Here is a 21,323-nt window from a genome sequence, read left to right on the forward strand (position 1 = left end):
GAGAATATATTTTTTTATTAAGTTCATTTTATTTAAAGCAATTCTAAAGAGAAAGGTAACAATAAAAATGTCATTACAGCTTCGGATTAAATGCTAATATAATTGAAACCACCGACCAATGTGAACAGTATAGGTGGCAGCTATTGTATGTATCCTCCAAAAACTGAATCTGATGTTGGTACAATTAATTTGAAATATTAACATCCAAAAAATGATTTTTCTCCATTCTTTTTCCGACTGTTTTGGGTGTGTACAAATGCCGTGTTCTGAGATGGACTGCTGTCCTGGAATGTTTCCCATTATGAGCCTAAAGCAGAAAAGATTTATTTTTTGAAACATATTCAATATATAACATTTCTTTTGATGAAAGGACACAAGTGTGTATTTCAACACCTACTGGGACACTCAGAATAGGATTGAAATAGCCCAGTCTATGAAGTTGTGTGGCAGTGAACCTAAACTATTGGAATATTGTGCTTTGTTATGTTTTGTAATTGATATGGAAAGCAAACGTATCATCTTAGAGAGGAGTTGCATCTAGTGTGTAATAATTGCTTAACTTATTCAAATAATAAAGATAAAAAAGATAAGTACATAGTGTAATAGTCGTGTATTTTCATGGATTTAGTTACCTGATTGAATTGATGTAGCTTTTCAGGACATTTCAGAATTTTAATTTCCTGCTTTTGTTTTTAATTTCAGCAAAACTGCACAATCAAAAGTGGAGAGCATATTGGTAAGTAAAAAAAATGAATGTTTTGGAGACAGTAATCATTATTTTATGATGTATTTATCAAACAAGTCTGTTGTGCTTACTGACATTGGTTGATTCTAGCAGTACTGAAATAATATGAATATACAATAATATTCTCAGAGCTCTGCCTTACTGTTTCATTTTTTTTCCCCCCCCAAATACAATGTTATGTAAAACTCAGTTTTCAGTGCTTAACACACACACAGGGTGTGTGACGAAAGAAAAGTTAAATGTACAAGGCCATGTGATCTCTTATGTACTTCATATTTTATTATTATGCATTATTAAAATTTATCATAGGTGTTATCCTTTATTCTTACTTTGGGGGTACTGCTGCATTATTTCCTCCAAATTATGACCTAACAATGGCTACTATACGCTCCTACCCTTCTGACTGGTAAGATATTTCCCGTGTAATTAAAGGATAGGTTTGGCATTTTTTAAATCAGTTAATTCTTCACAATCATGATATATCATAATTGCCAAATGAAATTGTATTTTAAAGCTTTCTGTAAATTATAATAATAAAAAACAAAACTAGCCTGTTCGTGTGTCTTATAATGGAGCTAATGTAAACTGGGATCCTAATGTGAAAAACAGAATTAAAAATTACCAACTATGTCCATTTGAAGTAGTAAAGGGTTTGATTTAAGGAAACATGCCTTCTGAATTTTTGAGGCATGTTTGTGACAACCAAAGTATAACTGGAAATAATACATTTTAACACAGATTCAAGATTCTATTTTTGTCACGGTAAGGATATGTTTCTTGTTTGCAAGTCTGCTTGCAGCAGGCGCTGTGGTTGGAGTTATGACAACTCCCCCTTTACCAAGCTATACTTTGCGTATTATCCTACCGTAATTCTGTTTCTCCAGTAGTTACATTCTACCATGGCTAATAATAATAGACAGTTACGTGCTTAAATCATATAATTATTGACACCTACTTTTTGCCAGTTACATTCTGAGTTATTATTTTACTATTTTAGCCCACAGAATGAGATTCATGCAGAGTGGCAGTGTCGAGATGAAAAGTGGACTTAAGAGTTTCATTGTACTTCATACACATAACTAAATTTTAACTGAACTGATTTCACTTCAGAAATACCTGTACTCGGAAAGTGAAAAAGGCAGTGTGAAATAGAGCCAAACCACAATAAAACAGATTTAAAGTACCACAAAACAATTATTACGTTTTTAAATGCATTATGAACACGCATGATTTTTTTTATCATATTGGCTGCAGCAGGCAATATACAGTAATTGTGAAATCAGTTTTCACATAGTGAAAGAATGTAAGTGATCATAAATGTGAAGTTTCTCAAGTATTATTGTATAGTTGTCTACAGAACAGGAACATTAGTTAACAGCTGGACATTGGTATTCAACAATGTCAATAACTGCACTGGGTGATGACTTTACTAGGTGGATCCATGCCCCTGGCACTAAAGATAAGCAGTGAAGTGAAAAGCATAGCCGGTCTCTTTTCAAAATGGCTGAATCTTACAAACATGTTTTGTTTTTTTTCCTTCTTAAAAAGACATGGATATGCCATTTTGTAGTTTGTGTACAATCAACGCACATCAGTATTCAATAACACTTATTATTTCTAGCTAACTTTTGTTGTCATAAGCGTGCCTCGGAAGTGTGAAAGACAAATTTTCTTAAATCAAAACCGTTTCTACTTACGTAGACGTATTTGGTAAGTTTTAATACTTGTTTTAACATTGGGATCTTGGTACCCATTAGCTCTATTATAAAAAGCAAGAGCAGGCTACTTTTTTAAATTTATAAAATAAAGAACTCTTTACATGTAATTTCATACTATATACCATGGCTGTGAAGTAATAACTTTGACTTGAAAAATACTGAACTTATTGTTTAAAATTGCCTTAATACAATGTGAATCAAACATCATCTCAGTATTTTTCAGACATTATGCATGTAAAATGTTTTTCTCCCCTGCAGGTACACACTTGACTGTTCATACTCCTAAATAAGTTTGAGCTTCTCTTACCTAACATTTATAGAAAATACAGTAGACTGTACTCATCAAGTGTCCTGAGTGCAGTACATGCAACTTAGTGAAGTGATGGAGTCCACCCACTTGGCCATCTTCTGTGCACTGGAGTATGCTAGTGCAGTCCATATCTGCTACCTTCTGGCTTTCATCTGTTTGTTACAACAATAGGTTAACATTCATTCTTCTTGAACTGTTATCAGCAGTGTTTAATGGTTCTTGTGTTGATGAGAAGAAAGGCAATCGAAAAGGATTCAGATAATCCTTGTAAATAAGGCATGTGTCTGTATATATCTGAGATTCATTTTCCAACCCAGCTTATTCCAATGCAAAGGTACTGTACTAGGAAGATGAATCCCATCCAGGGAACACTGAGCGCAAGGGAAGGCCCTATACTTTGCAGGATGCAAAAATATATATGATGTAAATACACACTTTTATACATTCTCATCCAATTCAGGGTTGCTGGCACCCAAATCCATCATTGGCAGCTTTTAAGCAGAATCCAGCCCTGGAGGGAATCAGTCCAGTACAAGGCCCATTTCCACACATATTAGCGGCCACACTCACACTGGGACCAATGTAGAGTCACAAACCATTTGAAAAAAGAAAAACGGCAAAAACAGCCACATGGCCCTTGCCAAGTCCTAAAATTAATTATATCTAATCTGAGGTGATAAATAACACATAACAGGTTTTACTTTAGCATTATTTGTTCAATGAAAAAGGCTATATACAGAAAGCATCTGTGAAAAAGTAAGTACTTTGTATAAATCAGTTTAGACCATACTGTTAAACAAGTGCACTTGATTAGGTGGTGATCAGGAAGTGCACCCATATAAAAACAGAACCTTTGGCAGTTCACTCTGAAGTGTTCAAATTGTATTAATGCCATGTCAAGAACGAAACACATCAGCAGTGTTCTTGAAGAAGCTGTAGGTTCATCAGTCTGGGAGGGTATAATGTCATATCCAAACAATTTGAAGTCTATCATTCTAGAAGAAAATAACAGATTATTTACAAAAAGAAAGCACATATGACAAAAGCCAGCTAGCCATTTCTTAACCCACTTATCCAGGGCAGGGCCATGGAGCAATCATTAGGCGTAAGGCAGGAACAACACCCGGGCAGTAGAAATGTCACAAAAGCTCTGAAGTGTAAAAATAAGTATTTAATCAGGTAGATTAAGGTGGGTGAATGAAATTCAGAACAACACAGAGCATCAAATATGCAAAAGTCATAACAACAATTTTTGTAGCACCACTGAGCCTTGTTGTACAGATGACGTTTTTGTATTTCAATAGCAAAATGGGCCTTTAAATTTCTCAGCTCTCGATACTGGGATGGTCTTTTGTCTTGACTTTCCATTTACCCTTCTCTGGTGCCTCTCTTTCTCCCTGCAATAAACTCTTATACACACACCTTTTAATAGAGTCAGTATTATACTGGCGGCCCTTGAGCTTCTTTCCATGATCAGGGGTAGCAATACAAAGTCTTAAGGGATCAGACCACAGTGCCTCTGTTGTATACCCAAGAAGAATTGTACCCATGTTCCCCAACTTGTTCTTTAAAAATTAGCCTGTTTGCACTTGCTGATTGATATACCATTTGAAATCTTCTAGCTTAAAATCGATCTTCCAGGGTTCTGCCAATGACATAAGAAAAAAGATGACAATATCCTTTGATGTGTTACACGAAGTGAAAAGAATATAAATGTAGCTGTTTTAAACTGATATAACAAATGTCTGTATATAACATGTACAGTATATTTGCATGCGTGTGCAAGGACACGGGCACAGTTGTATAATGGTCCCACTGTTACTCTCCTGGTCTATATAGGCCACCCATGAATCTGTTGCTTTCTTTTCCTAATTTTAGATTTTTTTTAGTTTTTTGCATGGTTATATATTTTGCCACTTTTTTGAGTAATCAGGTCATAGCTAATCAAGGTTTTCTGTGTTTCTGTAAGTCTTAAGGGGACTTTGTTTATTCATTAATTTTATCACATCATTAAATTGACATGCAAAATCTCTTTGTGCTCAGCTCTAAAAGTGAAATAAAATGGCTGAGATCAGTACTTCAGAAGTGTTAGCTTACTGCATTTCACAATAATTAGCATTGAATCTGCATTCTAAGGCATATAAGCTGTTAGGGTACGATCCTGTTACTGATTCTGTATTCATTTTATTTGTAATATTTATTGGAGGCATTTAAGAGGTAAAGTATGACATCGAGAAAACTATAATTATATTTTGGTGAAAGTAATGACCAAAAAAGCCTATCCGAGCCAGCAACATACTAAGACAAACCTAGCAGAAATGAAAGCTCTGAATGGGTGCCCCATAACAGTAAAATCCACATTTGAGCTGCTCACCCTTATTTCTTCATATGTTCTTCTGTAACAAGAAGCAGTCTTAAACCTGCACAAAGTAACAATTTTTTGGTTACCGAAGGGAATGCATGAATTTGCTGCTTAAAGAAAAATTCCTCTAGCGTTTACACCATGCCCATGTCTAGTACACTCCAAATTCTTTTACAAGTTGATCTCACAATGCATCACATCTCATGTTGCAATCTTGCTTAGTTTCTTGCATCATCTTAAGACATTACAGTTTTATTCTGGAGGTTTAGCCTTAAAGGCTCTTTATTTTTAAAAAAGACCTATATAGATGTCATTTCAGAATTTATTAATTGTTCACTAATGTTATCTGGGCTTGTGTTTTTGCAATTTGAACTGGTATTGAAATGCACGCTCTAAAATATCAATACAAATATTTTTCGTTTACACCACCTGATTGTGATTACTTGCTTTTAGTGGAAAAATAATTTTCAATGTTCCTGCCTGTAAGTAAAATAACAACAGGATATCTTCAGTCTTGATTGCCAAAACTCAGTGTTGTTGTGTTTACCTTCTTATAGCACATTTTGTGTATGTACTTTTTTTAATTTTATTTCTTCAGTTAACTGTTTCTTGAGTTCCATTCATTATCCAGTTGAACTGACACTTAATAGTTTACTCTTTTCAGCAAAGCTACTTTCTGCACCTAAGGTACAGTTTTTGGTAAAGAATTTCCAATCATACTGATCCTTGCTTGATAATTAAGGCTCACAAAGCTCAAATGCACAAATACGGTGTGGCTGTTGGATGCACATATTTCCTAGCAGTGGTTAGCGGTAGTACTCCTGTTTCACGGCTCCAGGGGCTAGGGTTTGATTCCTGATTGGAGGAACATTCATAATACATTGATTTTGATCTCTCTTTGATTACTCTAGTTTCCTCCCATGTCCCATAAAAGTATATTTTCATTTTATCTATAATATTAAATGGTGTTCTGTCTATGGTTTGTATGTACCTGGTGCTCAGTGCTGCTAGAAGAGACTCCAATTTGTCATGAATATTTAATAGAATAAGTGGGTACACAAAAGGATAGGTGAACTCTGACTCTTCTTTATATAAGTGGAGGACATTGGGAAAATGAAGCTTAACTTGTTAGAACTAATCCTGAATGGGGTGACAAACCACCCTCATCCATCTATCCATCCATGACCTATCCAATTATTTCAGTTGAGGATTGTGGGAGGCAGAAGCCCTTTCCCAGCAATTCTGGCCACGAAACAGAAACCAACACTGGTGGAATGCCAGTATATCTGTAGAGCATCTACACACACACACTCTGAAACTATGCCATTTTGGAGTTGCTAGTCAACCTAACATGTCTTTGTTCATTCCCTCCACCATCATTTGTTATGCTGTCTGTGTTGACGATGTTGCACATAAAAGGAGGGGGGTCTGACGGAAGTAGAGAGAGCTCAGCTGATATAACCAGGAAGCACTCTGCTCACAAAAGCGGTCTCTACGTGGCTTACTGAAGGAGCTCTCCAATTACCTCATGCTGCAAAAAATGGCCACTGTGCCAGATGATGTTGTTTCAAAGCAGGCCACCAGTAATTACCACTAGTGCTGGGAGGTATACCGGTTCATATCGAAAACCGTTTTTTATTTTTGTTATGATATGGATTTTTCTTATACCACGATATCGGTTTAAATAGCCTAAACAACGTTTGGAACGTGGCGCAGCGGGAAACTGTTTAAGTAAGGACTTTTTTCACTGCTACACCGCTAAACATGCATGCAACGGAGTACATGCGTTAGTGGAGGTACTGAGTGGTGAAAATGAACAGAGAACATTCCAAAACTGAAGCTGTAGCAGACGATAAGATGACACAGAAGAACTTTTGCCGAATAAAGGAGTCCCGTCTGTTGTCTGGAGATTTTGGTTTTAAAAGGTCGGATGTGGACCAAACAACTGTTTACTGCAAATGCTGTCGAGCTAAAGTTGTCACCGGAGGTGGTAACACGAGCAATTTGCTGCACCACCTTAGCCGCAAACATGCTTTGGAGTACCATGGATGTATGGAACTAAGATTGGCCCCCTCCACGTCATCAGGTAAAACTGAAAAAGCTAGAGGACACTCAAGTCAGACGTTACTTGTAGATGCATTTGCTAGAGGACTGCTTATGACAAAAAAAGCAAGCAGTGGATCAAGATAACCAACGCCATTGCAATCTATATAGCTAACGTGACAGTGGACAGAGATTGGTAAGATTAACAGAAAGTGTAGTTGGCTTACAAAAAATATTTACTATTTATTCCTTTTCTATGACATGCTCAGTGCAATACAACTTTTGACAAGCACCTCTGAATATTTTACTAAGTCTAAATGCCTCTTTGGATGGTTGAAAATATGTTGTCAAAATTATAGTTTAAGTTGTTTGCAAAATTTGTTCAATAAAATGGTTCTATATTTTGACTGCAACTGTCATGCAATGTGATTCCTTCTCTTCATTAGTGCCACCCCCTTGAAAACTATCACTTTATGGGGCCATGCAAACCTGTGTTAATATTTGTGTGCACATTAAAATTTTTTTTGTATAATGTACAATTCTCATGACAGTAGAATAGGTTATTCTTAGCCTGTCTACTGCATGGGGAAAAAAATACCGTTGAATACCGTGAAACTGGTATAATTTTTCAGAATACCGTGATATAGAATTTTGGTCATACCGCCCAGCACTAGTTACCACTCCAAAAATCTTTGAACAGGGATGGTTCATGGTGTTGAGTCCACAGCAGTTTACTAGGCGACAAGGGTAGGATTTGCACTGTACACAAGTGGAGTATGGCAAAGACACTGTTCAGAAAAAGTGGGGGCTGACTCTGAGAGACCGCACTACTCACAATGTCCAGAGAATGTTTCTTCTTAGCAGAATCAAGGAACTCTCCATTTAGCTTAGTCTTCGAGGAGACTGTCTCTGAGCCAGATGTGTGAGTTTGTGGTTGGCTACCAGCAGTTGCCACTGCGTGACTCCTCAGATTGAAATTCTCCATGATGCGAGTCTGTGAAATTGACTTTAAATGTAAAGTACTTTAGAATGATGTTAACAATGGAGAGGTGCTATATAACATGTTTCTGTTGTGGTCCTAATACATTACTTTTTTACATATGTTCTTGTTTATACCTATGGTGTTATACTGTAAATGCCAATATTCACTAAGCCCTCCACTTGCTCCATGAGATGAATCCTCCAGAACTTACCCTGAGGTTGTGTCATTTGTAAAAGGTGCTATACACGGTTGTTTTTGTCTTACTGTTTACAAGGAGTGTGGTCGTTTAGTGGATGCAGTATTGAACAGTAAACCCCAGAGGCATTGTAACCTTGAACAGGTTGTTTCGCCTACCTTTATTCAGCTTTCTGAAAAAATGGCAAATGAGCAGTGGCTTTAAAGCTCATTTTAATGGACTTTGCCTTTTAGAGGGAAAGTAAGTTTGTTGTGTTGTTTAGTTGTGTTATTGTCTGCATAACAATGTGACTTTTTAGTGGCTATGGTGTAAATCACAAGGCTGAAGGTCCCTGAATAAGTCACATCATCGGCTTTTCCTCATTTTGTAGAAATATTTTAACAAGTGCGCTGTGCTTGTTTAAAATGTTGCTCTTTATGGAGAGGTGCCATATGAAGTTTGTTTCATCACATTGTTGCAATCTTTCTTGCAGGCAGGGCAGCCACCTTGTTGGTTGTTATGTTAGACTGTGAATCATAAGGCTGCTGGTTCAGTTCCCACTTTAAGGTCCATTTTAAATCCCGAGTGACTTACTTAATCAACTGGTGGTACATTTAAATAAATATAGAAACATTTGAAGACATGTTGGATAAATAGATGGGAATAAAACACATTGCTCACTCAGAATTCAGAGTGAATTTAATGACTGCTCAAACGTTCAGTCCACATCAAACAATTAAAATAACTTAGCAGGAGTTTTTCTTTTTACATGGGTCTCCTTTTGTAGCATGAGCGGGCAAAACAGGACACTCAGATTAAAAGCAAAGCAACAGATAATGAGCAGGCGTTCAGGGTCAAAGGTTGCATTAAGTACTTGTGTAACAGGTGGCAGCTGATACAAGAGGGGCATGAAGAGGGGGGCGACTGTTCTAATAAAGTATGACATTAATTCACATTAGCCACAGTTTGGCTGTCTTAGATATGTGTGGCGGCGTGATTTGTCTTGGATGTTTGGGGGCTGTTTACTCTAAGTAGATTTGCACTAAGGCGACAAGATGGAATAATTGAGAAGAAGGACTTTAACTGGATGGGTGATAAGAAGCTGTGACCTGTTTGATTGCACCATTATGAGTAGAGGAACGCCTTAACCATCTGCCAGTCTTCGCTGTCTTTACTAGTGGCGCCAGACAGATTCAGAAAGTGAAATAAAAGAAAGTATGTGTGTGTCTGTGTATATTTTTATACACTAGTTTGTAGCATGTCATGTGATGGGGATGAATGCAGACTGAGCTAAGTCCACTGCCTGTGCACTTCTGCTACTGCACAGCAGGGTCTTTATGGGTGTTGCAGTCACCCATCTCACTCCCACAAGAGAACACGGCACATTCACCCCAATTTTCCTCCAATTTCCCCAGCACCGTTGAGACATACTAAATTTGCATGTGACAGTGTAAGGACATGGGCAGTTGGCACTTGGCAGTGGTTTGTTAACTTTTTAGTACTATTCTGTTTTGACACGAGTAATGATTGAGTGAGGCCCAACAGTCAGGTGTGAGAAGGGTCAGTTCAAGGCAGAAACCAGTCAGTTAGTTTGACTTTGTCAGCATGTGGTGACCAGCATTAATAATGGGATAGATAACTGTAATACTGACCTACTGTCAAGGATAGTGCCTACTTTTCTCCTCATGATACTGTAAAAGTAACTGCTTATTTGTCACCCCAAAAAGGATATGTAGGGATGCAATCTGATTTTTGGTAAATAAATAAAAAAGGATGGCTCACCAAACAAATTTCAAGTAGACAATCCAGTCAAAAAGCGACAGCGTTAACACCACTACTAAGATGCCTTGGGACCCCAACCAGGTAGGTGACAAGTGCCTACAGCTACCAGGCCTTTCATATTCTCTGTCGTGGCCTAACCATAGAGTTGTTTCTTCCATCTACATTCAGGTTTAGCAATTAATGCTTTCTGTGGCAGTCTTTTCTCATCCAGAACCTAATCGAGCCATCGCTGGTGAAATTAGAATGTGGTTTCTTACAAGGTCCTTGTATCTCCTTTGCATCCAAAGTTCTAATGGTGTACTTGGTTGTTGCTTATCTTCTGTCCACACCAGATATGACTGATGCTGATTATGTACCAATGGTCAAAATCCTGTAAGCGATACTGGACATTTCCATGCACCATCTATGTTTCACACCCATACAACAGAGTGGACCAAACTGTATTATTGTAGAGTCAGTCCTTGGTAAATAGGGAGATGTCCTTTCACTTGCACAGGTGCCATGGGTTTGCAAAGGTAGTGCGTGCCTTCAAAATCTGGGCTGTCACTTCTTTGCTTATGCTGCCATTGGCACTGATACAACATCCAAGGAAGGTGAGCTTCTTCTCTGTCACCAAAAAATCACTGTTGAGAAAGAGGGGTTGGAGTAGTTCAGTCCAGTCCTGAAGCTTGACTACATTTTGATAAGGCAAAGTTTAGTCTATAGTGACAGTGACAAAATCAAATTGTCTGAGGCTGATTGGGCTTCATCAAATAATTCAAAGGTGTGCACAATGCCATCCTTGTATTCCAGATTAAAAACACTGCTGTTCTTTGGGTTATTGAATCTTGTAACCATGGTGTTCTCCAATGCATGTCATCCATCATGAAGTTGAGGAGGAACAGCGATAATGGGCAGACCTATTGAAGTGAAGATCTTGACAGTTTGGGTGGAGTAAAGTGGGTGCGTATTTGTGAGATGACCATGCCACTTTAGGCGCATTTAACTGTGACCCTTCGAAAACTGTGCTACAAACCAAATATTGGTTTAGACGTGAATGTAAGTTAAATCGCCTGATCCTTTAATAAAATGGATGCCAGTATAAATGTATTCTAATACAAAGATGGAGAAATGAAAAATACAATATATAATATACTGCTTAAATGCATAATGTCACATTATTTAAATTTGAACTGAAAGGTTTGATTACAAAATGAATTTGTCCTATATAATAAACCAGTAAGAATGTCTTAAACTAAAACATTTCAAAGTGTGATGTGTCAAAGCAAATTGTAGATAAACACATGTCACATTTGTATTTGAACTGAAAGCATTAATTGTTGTTCAATGATACTTGCAAAACTATTCAAACATTAATAAAATATTAAATTTATGATCATGTTCTGGAATTACCAAATGTACAGATTACAATAGAAAATGTATCCATCCTTTTTCTGATCTCACTTACTTCGGAGCCTATCTTGGCATCATTGAGTTCAAGGTAGAAACCAGCTCTAGACAAAAAGGAAGTCCTTCACAGGGCACAACTGTTCACACACCCATACATGCTCTTACTACAATAATTTAGGGTTTCACATCTTTGAGATGTAAGAAGTAAACTAGTGTATGAGCAGACACAGGAAGAACCTGCAATTTCCTCATGGGAAGTGACAGGGACAGATACTCAAACCTGGTCTCCTGGAGTTGTTATACTGCAGGAATAACCATGGTGTCACCATGCCAGCCCACCTGAGAAAAACATAATATTCTTTGCCCTGCTTAATTCACTTTAGGGTTACTGGGAGCCAGAGACTATTCTGGCAATATTAGATGCAAGGTTGGAATCAGCCCTGCATGGGGCTTCATTTTGCCACACATGCACACACCCAGACTCGCACAGTGTTTTGTGGGCTCGTTACGGCATTAAATTGAAATTCACAGTTGTATATCCCTAGTCCTGCAATCACCTTGGCTGTGTAGAAAATTTTTTTTTTTTTGGAGCTAAGCTGCTAGCTTTATTTTTGCGTACATTACTGGAGATTTAGAGAGTGGCTAGGTGGAGCCCAAAGTCTCTTTAGACTTGTTTTTCAGTCTTCCAGATGCAGACACCATTGAAGATGCTGCATGCCGCAGGGTCTTTTTGAGCCACAGCCAATGTGATGGAGTTGACACCCTTTTGGCTACTCGTTGTATGTGTGTGTATAACATATTCTGCATCCCCTGTCCTTTACTGCCTGTCTGAGACGGACGAATCCCCGACTGACAGCCCTTGGGGCTGCTAGCGGATTACTTAGATATTATTTACCTTTTTTTCCCTCACTACTGCTGCTTAGTGGCTGATAACTTTAGCCATTCATGAGCTTTGGTTCCCCTAGCAACAAACAAGCGAATAGAAAAGATGGGGAAGACATATCTATTCTTAGAAACCAATTGTAACTGGTGTGGTGATCCAAGGGCGAAAATACGTGTTGGCAGTTTGTCAGTTTCACTCAGTGGGAGGTTCTTTGCCCAACTGCTAGCATTGTAAGGGTTAACTATGGGGGATTTCCAGACAAGACAAATGTACAAAGTACAAAAACAGATCATCTTTTTTTTTTGTGTTACCCCCCTTTCCCCTCTCCGCCCCCTTCCCAATTAGTCTGGCTATAGCCTGGCTAAATATGGCTCAACGGAAGTTGGGGGGGCGTGTTGGTGATGGGTTTGGGCAAATCACATAGATTAAAAAAAAAAAAAAGCTTAATGGAAATCACAATATGAAACAGGGAGGGGATTTATATGATGCTGACCATAAAAGCGTTCATAATTTATGTAATTTGTAAAGACTTGCATTACTTTTTAAAAGTACAGTATTTTAGTGGATACACAATCTTAAAAAATCATTTGTGCAAAACATGTTCTTTTTTTGTTTTCCTTCCAGCTACAGTGTGGTACTGTGTTGGTTCACGCACATATCTCAATATATACATAGGCATTGCCCTGTTGTTTGTTTTAGTGTGGGTTTGTGGTGGATTTATATTCCATGATTGGTTTCTGTCTTCCGCCCACTGCTGCAGAGAAAGGGTGTGGCCACCTGTGACCCTGTGTTGGATTAAGCTTGTTTAAGGACTAAAACTGGTCATTAATTATATAATACATAATAAATAATATATATAATATATAAGGTGCAAGATAGGAATCAATCCTTGAAAGACCATCACTCTTACTTACCTTCTTTCACAAATATGAAAATAATTTTGAACTTCCACTCTACCTAATATACACATGTTTAGGATGTGGAATGAAATCAGAATACCTTCACAGCATGTGAAGTCTAGACAGTTTGTGACAAAGGCTCTGAAGCTGCCATGTTGCCTGTTTAAATTAAGGAATATACTTTAGAGATATGAAATAAGGGAGTAATTTACCCTTTGGACTTGCTGAAAATCAAAATTAAAGTGGCCACTAAAAATAATTTTTAAAAACATGTTATGGCATTACCAATCACTCTGTGTACCTTCCTGGGTTTACATCAAAATGTTATAGCAGCTGATGGACAGCTCTGCAGTGGCAGGGTGGAAAAGCAGCCATCTACAAACTGCTCTCAGGCTGGGTGGGAACTACATATTTGAGTGCAGCAGCCCATTTGACCAAAAAGTGGGAGGACATCCTTTGACAAGCTTCAGGAGGATTCGAGAAACAGAGGAGAGACTTTTAGAGAAAAGGTAAAAAATAAGAGCCCTGTACATGCCTAAATGCTTGCTTTTGGACTCACTGACGTTGAAGATTGTAATGGTGGATAGCAAAGAGTGGCCGTGGTTGCTGACACAGTGACACCAACAGTGTTCATATCGCGATGGAGCAATGTGAGGCTTGTCAAGTGCTGGATTCAGTTGGCATTTGATTTTGTAAGGAGTTTCCTGTAGCCCATAGCAACACTAAAAGAAAGTAATCAGACTCATTAGGCATTTAGAATGTAATTTTACTATTTGTTATTGTTCAATGAAAAAACCTGTTGTGGTGCTAAATCATTATTCAGTGGGTGCTTGAGTCCTTCTATCTTAATGCTCAAATATGAATTACAAAAATGTAATTGCTACTGTGTTTCCTTTTAATTTAACCTTATGTATCCTGGAAATTACATGCTTCTGCAATCCATGAGTTGAAGTAACTAGAGATGCAGTAGTTGTCTTTGGCAAGGTGGCACTGTAGCAAGCAATGGAATAATAATTTTAGTATTCTCAAATAAGATCTACATGCATATACGCCATACAAAGTGTCAGTTAGGTGTGATGCCAGATACAGCATAAGATGTTGTGCCTGTTGTTTGCAGAATGGACCTTTTGGGTGATGTAATTTGTCTGTTTAAAATATGCATATCCTAAGTAACAGCATTTTCCATAGTACCTTTTTGTATATTAAGATGAGCGGCTCCGTTTATGTGACAATATATTGCAACAACGTCTGCTTTTCCGAGTACTAAAGGATAACTCCTACCACCCAAATACCCAAGCAGGCTTCATACTTCTACAGTATCTTTGAGGGCATAATTTTACACAGAGGCAGTCTCGCTCTCGCTCTCTCTCAGCCTAACTGATTCCCCTCTCCTTGAATGATCCTGGAGGAGACCCCAAAGTCATTACCGTGAAATCACTAAGGGGCTCTGTCTTTCTCTCTCTGTTTCCTGTCCTTATATGGAGAGGCTTGTAGTGAACTTAGGGCCTCAGAGCCCATAAGTACCAGCTTATCTAGCTGAGCTTAAGGAGAACTCCTCTCACCCAAGTGATTAAGCAGGCTTTTAACATCTAAACTACAATCAGGTTGGCATCATGTTACATAGTGTCAAGCTCTCCCTCAACTGTGCTGCCCACCCACACACTAAAGGTATCCCCTGATTACCACAAGGTGTTTCACACACTGAGTTATTCCTTGATCTTAATTGTCTGAATACATCTCACACAAGTAAAAAAAAAAACTGAAAAAACTTCATTATCTCTATGTTATTATCTGTTTGTCTACAGGTGAGTTGCTATCTGTATTCTATCAAATAAGAAGACATGCCCTTTTCCTTTTCTAATGCAGGTTAGTCTGTGTGACCTCCCTTTCAGTTGGAGGAGTCAGTCAGTGCATGGGTTCCTGTTATCTGACATCTTGCTGACATACACGACAGAACAGTGATTTATATACCTCATGTGAGGGCAAATTTTGAATTTTCTGCATGCTTAAGCTGACATGATCAAAGAGAAAGTATTGTAGTGTATACCTTTCACTGTGTGTTTCATTTTGATAATCTGCAGTGGGGAAAAATGGTATTTATGTTTGGTCAAACATGTTACACACAGTCATATCTTTCTTGTTGCTTTCAGGGGCTAAAACAGGTTACTACCAGTCCTTCCATTATTGAACTTTATTGAAGCAAATTCAAGGTCATTGGAGGCCAGATGTCTATCTTTTGCAACAATGGGCACAAAGCAGAAACTGTCACTCTTCCATGTTAACTGGAGTCTGAATACATTTAATAAATTGAACATTTATAGTGTTATGGATAACCAAGAGGTTCATATTATTACAGAAGAACCCCCATATCAATGGGTGATACATTCCAAGACCTGCCACAAATGCCTGAAAGAGACAGATAGTAGAAAACCCTATACTGCATATCAGTCACTTACAGACATACCTGTTATAAGGATTGATAAATTATGCATGATAAGACATTAAATTAAATAATAATAAAACACATTGTAAATTATTATACATACGCTCTCTCTTGAGTGACTGTGATTCTAACATTTTAGCTTAACCCTTAAGGAATGATGGAGCAATAAAAAATATATATTGTACACATATATATAGAGTTTAAACACATTTTGACATTACATTTTTACATTTATTTCTTAGCCTATTGTGGGTACACACCTTCTTCTCTATTCTTCGTTGTTTTCACTGATAGGAAGCACTTCACCACTTCTCTCAGGCTATGAGGAACTGACAGCATCATCACATGTACTTTGGTGCTAGGCGCTATATAAATACAATTTATTATTAAGCTAAATTAAGTTTTGGTTTTTTTTCTCATAACAATGCGATATTGTTGCGAAAGTGGACAAGAAGAATGCTGAAGGCTAAAGTTTTATTTATACTGTACTTGATGCGTCACTGAGTTGAAAATCATGTCGGGTGCACAGGCACACTCCCATGTGTCGCTGCGGTGGACTGCACATGGAATGCTGTGATCATCTATTTCTGGAATTATCAATTTAATATTTTCAGGCCTAAACAAATTGTAGATAAGTGAAATTGTGGAAACCGAATATGTAGATATGGCCGTTGTGCTGTACTTTACAGTTTTTCAGAATGAGAGTTGGTTCCTTGTTCAAACAGTCAATAAAGCTGTATGTATCCAAAGTGCTCTTGCCAGGTGGTGAGTTTTATAAGCTGCATCTCACCTTTGAACCCAGAGATGCAGTGTTTATGCCAGCCATGTTTGCTAGTACTGAAAGTGCAATTTCAGTCTGAATGCCAACAATGCTTTGTTTGTAAATCAAAATGCTATATAAATAAATAATGTTCTAAAAAGAAAAAAATGTAGATGGGTTACATAGGGTCAATAGAATTTTTTTGCTTTTTAAATAACATAAAATTTTTTATTCATATTAAGAACCACACAGTTTGCAGTCTGCAAGAAAGTTTAATAAATAATTTATTGTGAAAACAGTACAGTAAAGGCTCATCGCTTATATCATCTACCTTGTACAGGAATGTTTAGATTGCTCTCAGAAAGTTTGTTTTAATTTGAAACATTCAAGTCTTGATTATTTATTCAAGTAACAGGCCTGATTTAATCTGTCGTCCCACCACAGCCTCTTTTATTATTTCATATACATATTGACAGGTAGCACAGCTAGTACAAAATAAATTAATAATATGATTAATGGTCATGAAAAGCTTGATACAGGCCGAATAAAGCAGTTGCTGTCATAAACCATCACAGGACACCTCATGCACACCAGATATTTGGCAAGCCCTGAGGTATGATTAATGGACCTGGTTTTAAATTAGTGCAAAACTACACGTTATGTATGCTTGATGTTGATTCCCACATAGGTCATTATGTTTACACCTACACCACCGTGTGATGCTAGTGACAGTGTAACTTTGACTGGAAAACTGCAATAGTCAAATGACACTATAATTATTTTGTGATTTATACTTTCAATTAGTGCTGGGCGGTATACTGATTCATACCGAAAAGCGTTTATTTTTGTTATGATATGGATTTTTCTTATACCGCAACACCAGTTTAAATTGCCTAAACAACGTTCGGAACGTGGCGCAGCGGGAAACTGTTCAAGTAGGGACCTTTTTTCACTGCTACACTGCTAACCACAGAGGTGTTGCCCGAGGGCTATTTTTCACTGCTAAATAGGTAGTGGTAGTGTAGGCATTGCGCGGTGAAAATGGACAGAGAACATTCCGAAACTGAAGCTGTAGCTGACGCTAAAGTTGAACATGATGACACAGAAGAACTTTTGCCGAAAAAAAAGGAGTCACATCCATTGCCTGGAGATACTTTGGTTTTAAAAGATCGGATGTGGACCATTATGTTCAAATGTGTAAATACTGTTTCTATACTACTGGATAATACTGCAAGCCAAGTTGTACTTGTTTTATTTGTTTTCAATACAGTGTAATGCACCTGGGTACTGTGTAATAGTGTGACGACATGTTGATTTTATTCTCGACATTTTTACTTTAATCTCGATGCTTATGACAACATTAAAGTCAACATGTTGACTTTATTCTCGTAATTTGTCATTAAAGTAGAACATCGTAAACTAAACCTCACCGTAAAATGAATATTTAATTTACTAGATTTTATCAAACTCTGTCAAAAGTAATATAGCACATTAAATGCTCTGTGTTAAGTGTTCCCCGAGCCATGTTAAATCGGTACGTGCTTCTTAAACTGACTTCCTCTTGTACTAAGGAGGCGCCGGCAGCAATCAACGCACAGAATACATTCACTTCATGATGTTCCTGCTCTCTGAACATTTAGAATGCTAAGATAAATACTTGATATAATTTTCATGATGAAATGCATTAAAACATGTATTAATCATGTGAATGCACAGCGGGGTGGAGGTTTCACTGCTGCCTCGCAGCAAGGGTGTCTCGGGTGTTCCCTGCCTTGAATTTGCATGTTTTTCTGGTGGGTTTACTCGGCGGGCTTCAGTTTCCTTTCAAAGTCATGTTGGATGTGGGGTTTTGTTATGCTATATTAACCATGGTAGTGTATGTTTTGCTCGTATTCACCCTGCGATGTGCTGGCGCCACGTTCAGGATTTTCTCCTGCCTTGCACACGATGCTTGCTGGGATGGGCACAACCTTGAATGGATGGCATAATTAAACATGGATAATGAAGATATTTTTAAAGTTCTGAACACTCCGTGGGCAAAGTTTATCACTAGTTTTAAATTCACAAAGACGTTTATCGTGTGGTGATTGGTTATGTGGAGAAAGAAAAAGGAAGGATAGGAACTGGGGTTTTGGTACATCAGACAGACAGCACGCGTGCAATAAAGAAAGCCCACTCAGAAGAACATCCATTGAATTCTGTGTTCGTGTCTCCGACCACCAGATCACAAACCCAACATTTATGCAATATTAAAAAAAGGAATGAGCCTGCCAAATTTCAGCCTTCTCCCTACACGGTAAGTTGGAGAATTAATGATGAGTCAGTCAGTCAGTCAGTCAGTGAGGGCTTTGCCTTTTATTAGTATTGATGTATATAGCTTAGCTTGAAGCAATGTCCAAATTAATGCAGTTTGCCTAAATGATGGTTCAGTTGGTAAAGATGTCATCACCAAGCTGCACTTGTTTTATTATATTTTAATTTGGTGAATATTATGTAATGCACCAGGCTTGAAGTATTGAAGTAATAGTGCAAATATCAATAATAATACTATTATTTATTTTATTGTTATTATTTATAAGTTTAAATATTATGCAGTTTAATGATGGTAAAGTTGGTTAAAAAGTCACTTTAACGTGTCAGTGGACAGAGATTGTTAAGATTAACAGAAAGTGTAGTTGGTTTACAAAAAATATTTACTATTTATTCCTTTTCTAAGACATGTTCAGTGCAATACAACTTTTGACAAGCACCTCTGGATATTTTACTAAGTCTAAATGCCTCTTTGGAAGGTTGAACATATGTTGTCAAAATGATAGTTTAAGTTGTTTGCAAAATTTGGTCAATAAAAAGGTTCTATATTTTGACTGCATCTGTCATGCAATGTGATTCCTTCTCTTGAAAACTATCACTTTATGGGGCCATGCAAACCTGTATGAATACTTGTGAGCATATTAAAATGTTTTCTTTGTACAATGTACAATGCTCATGACAGTGGAATAGGTAATTCTTAGCCAGTTTACTGCAGTAATTGCAGTGGAAAATGTGGTTAACATCCACTCATTCATGGGATAAAAATACCATTGAATAATGTGAAACCGGGATAATTTAGAAAAATACCGTGATATAGAATTTTGGTCATACCGCCCACCCCTACTTTTAATACCTTTAGTGTCAAAAGACACCTGAGGCAAAAGTGAACTTCATATCCACTGTTTTCAAGATGGAAGTAGATCCTTAATGCTGACTGTTCTTCGGATACTTGCTTTGGGGTTCTCATTTAACCATTAGGACTGTCAACTCTATTGCATATTAGGATATACTGGCTAAAATAACTGGTTGCTTCTGCCATGAAACAGCAACGGATGGATCTTGCACCATGACAGTTATCTTAGACACCTAAGAGTCATAAAAGAAAGAATTAAGAATAAAGTAGTGCTGTGCCTTCAGAAAGTATTCAGACCCCTTCAGTTTTTACACATTTGCAGCCTTGTGTTAAAATTATTTAGTTTTGTAAAGCAACATCCAGTAGCCCAGAATGACAAATTGAAAACAAGATTTCAGAATTTTTTGCAAGTCTCTCTATTATATAAAAAAATATTAGGACAAGCCAAGACTTTTTCAGAGATATGAGATATTTTCAGAGAGATAATTTTGTGTCCCGTGAGACGGGACTTTGTGCCCATAGATGAACTGAAAACCTAACAGGTCCAAGTTGGGGCAGAAATAAAAGACAAACATTATGAGAAGAAAAGACAAATAGTAGCAGACAAAGTACTGTAGAACGCTGTAAAGTGGTTCAAAAACGTTGGCGCGATACACATGCAGAGCAGGTCAGAGATTATGAAAGTAATAAAATTCGAAAATCTCAAAAAACTGATAGTAAAATCGCATTAACGCTAACAAACGGAAATTATTACTCGGTGAAATAACGGAACAGTGAAAAGAGATTGAATATGTGGACATAAGTGATATAACAGAGCTACTACAAGTTTAATTTCAAAGAAACCACAATTCGGTTATGTTTATATTTATGATCACGGAGAAGCAATGCAACATAGAATCAAGAGTTAAACGATCGGACGGACTAGAAATTCAATAGCCAATAATGGATACAAAGCTGTATGTCCAAAAGTATTGCACTTTACACAAAATCTATCCGAGAAACACAGACAAAGAAGTTTTCTTGGATTTCTGAAAGATCTGAATCCGAAAGATCACGCTCGCATATATAATAAACCAACATGTGACAAATTGTCAGCGATAACAATTTTTAAAGACGGAGGTAGTGCATAGGGCCTGCACAGGGGTTGGCGAGCGAAGTGAGCAGGAGGTAGAGCCCCCTAGTTTATCAAAAATAAAACACTGAAATACCATGTTGACATAAGCGTTCAGACCCTTTACTCAATACTTTGTTGATGCCCCTAGATTACGCCTTTCACACACCTGAATCTGGCCTCTCTTCTCTGCAGATCCTCTCAAGCTCTGTTAGGTTGCATGGAGACCATCAGTGGACTGGTATTTTCTGGTCTGTCTAAAGATGTCTGATCTCTGGCTGGGCCACTCAAAGACATTTATGGCATTTATCCCTAAGCCATTCCTGTGTTGCCTTTGCTTTTTTTTTTTTCGTTCATTGTCCTTTTGGATGGTGACCTCTGGTCACTCTGTCATATAGCCAGATCAGTGGAGTCCGGTAGTAGTAGTAGTAGTAGATTCTCCCATCTCCATACAGGTTCTCTGGAGCTCAGCCAGAGTGACCATTTGATTTTTTTAATCAACTTTGTTACCCCAGGCCCTTGTTCACCGATTACTCAGTTTGACCGGGCAGCTAGAGT

The 21,323-nt window shown here is 37.6% G+C and overlaps 1 protein-coding gene across 1 annotated transcript in view; it reads left to right on the forward strand.

Annotated features, from left to right (window-relative positions):
• LOC120539914 (DNA-binding protein RFX7-like) overlaps positions 1 to 21,323 on the forward strand; it is a 154,126-nt gene that overhangs the window by 82,595 nt on the left and 50,208 nt on the right. Inside the window, exon 2 of the mRNA XM_039770251.1 lies at positions 703 to 736. Coding sequence (XP_039626185.1) covers positions 703 to 736 — 34 coding nt within the window. The remainder of the gene's footprint in view (positions 1 to 702; positions 737 to 21,323) is intronic.

This window comes from Polypterus senegalus, chromosome 12 (genome assembly GCF_016835505.1).
Source record: "Polypterus senegalus isolate Bchr_013 chromosome 12, ASM1683550v1, whole genome shotgun sequence".
NCBI classification, from domain to species: Eukaryota; Metazoa; Chordata; class Cladistia; order Polypteriformes; family Polypteridae; genus Polypterus; species Polypterus senegalus.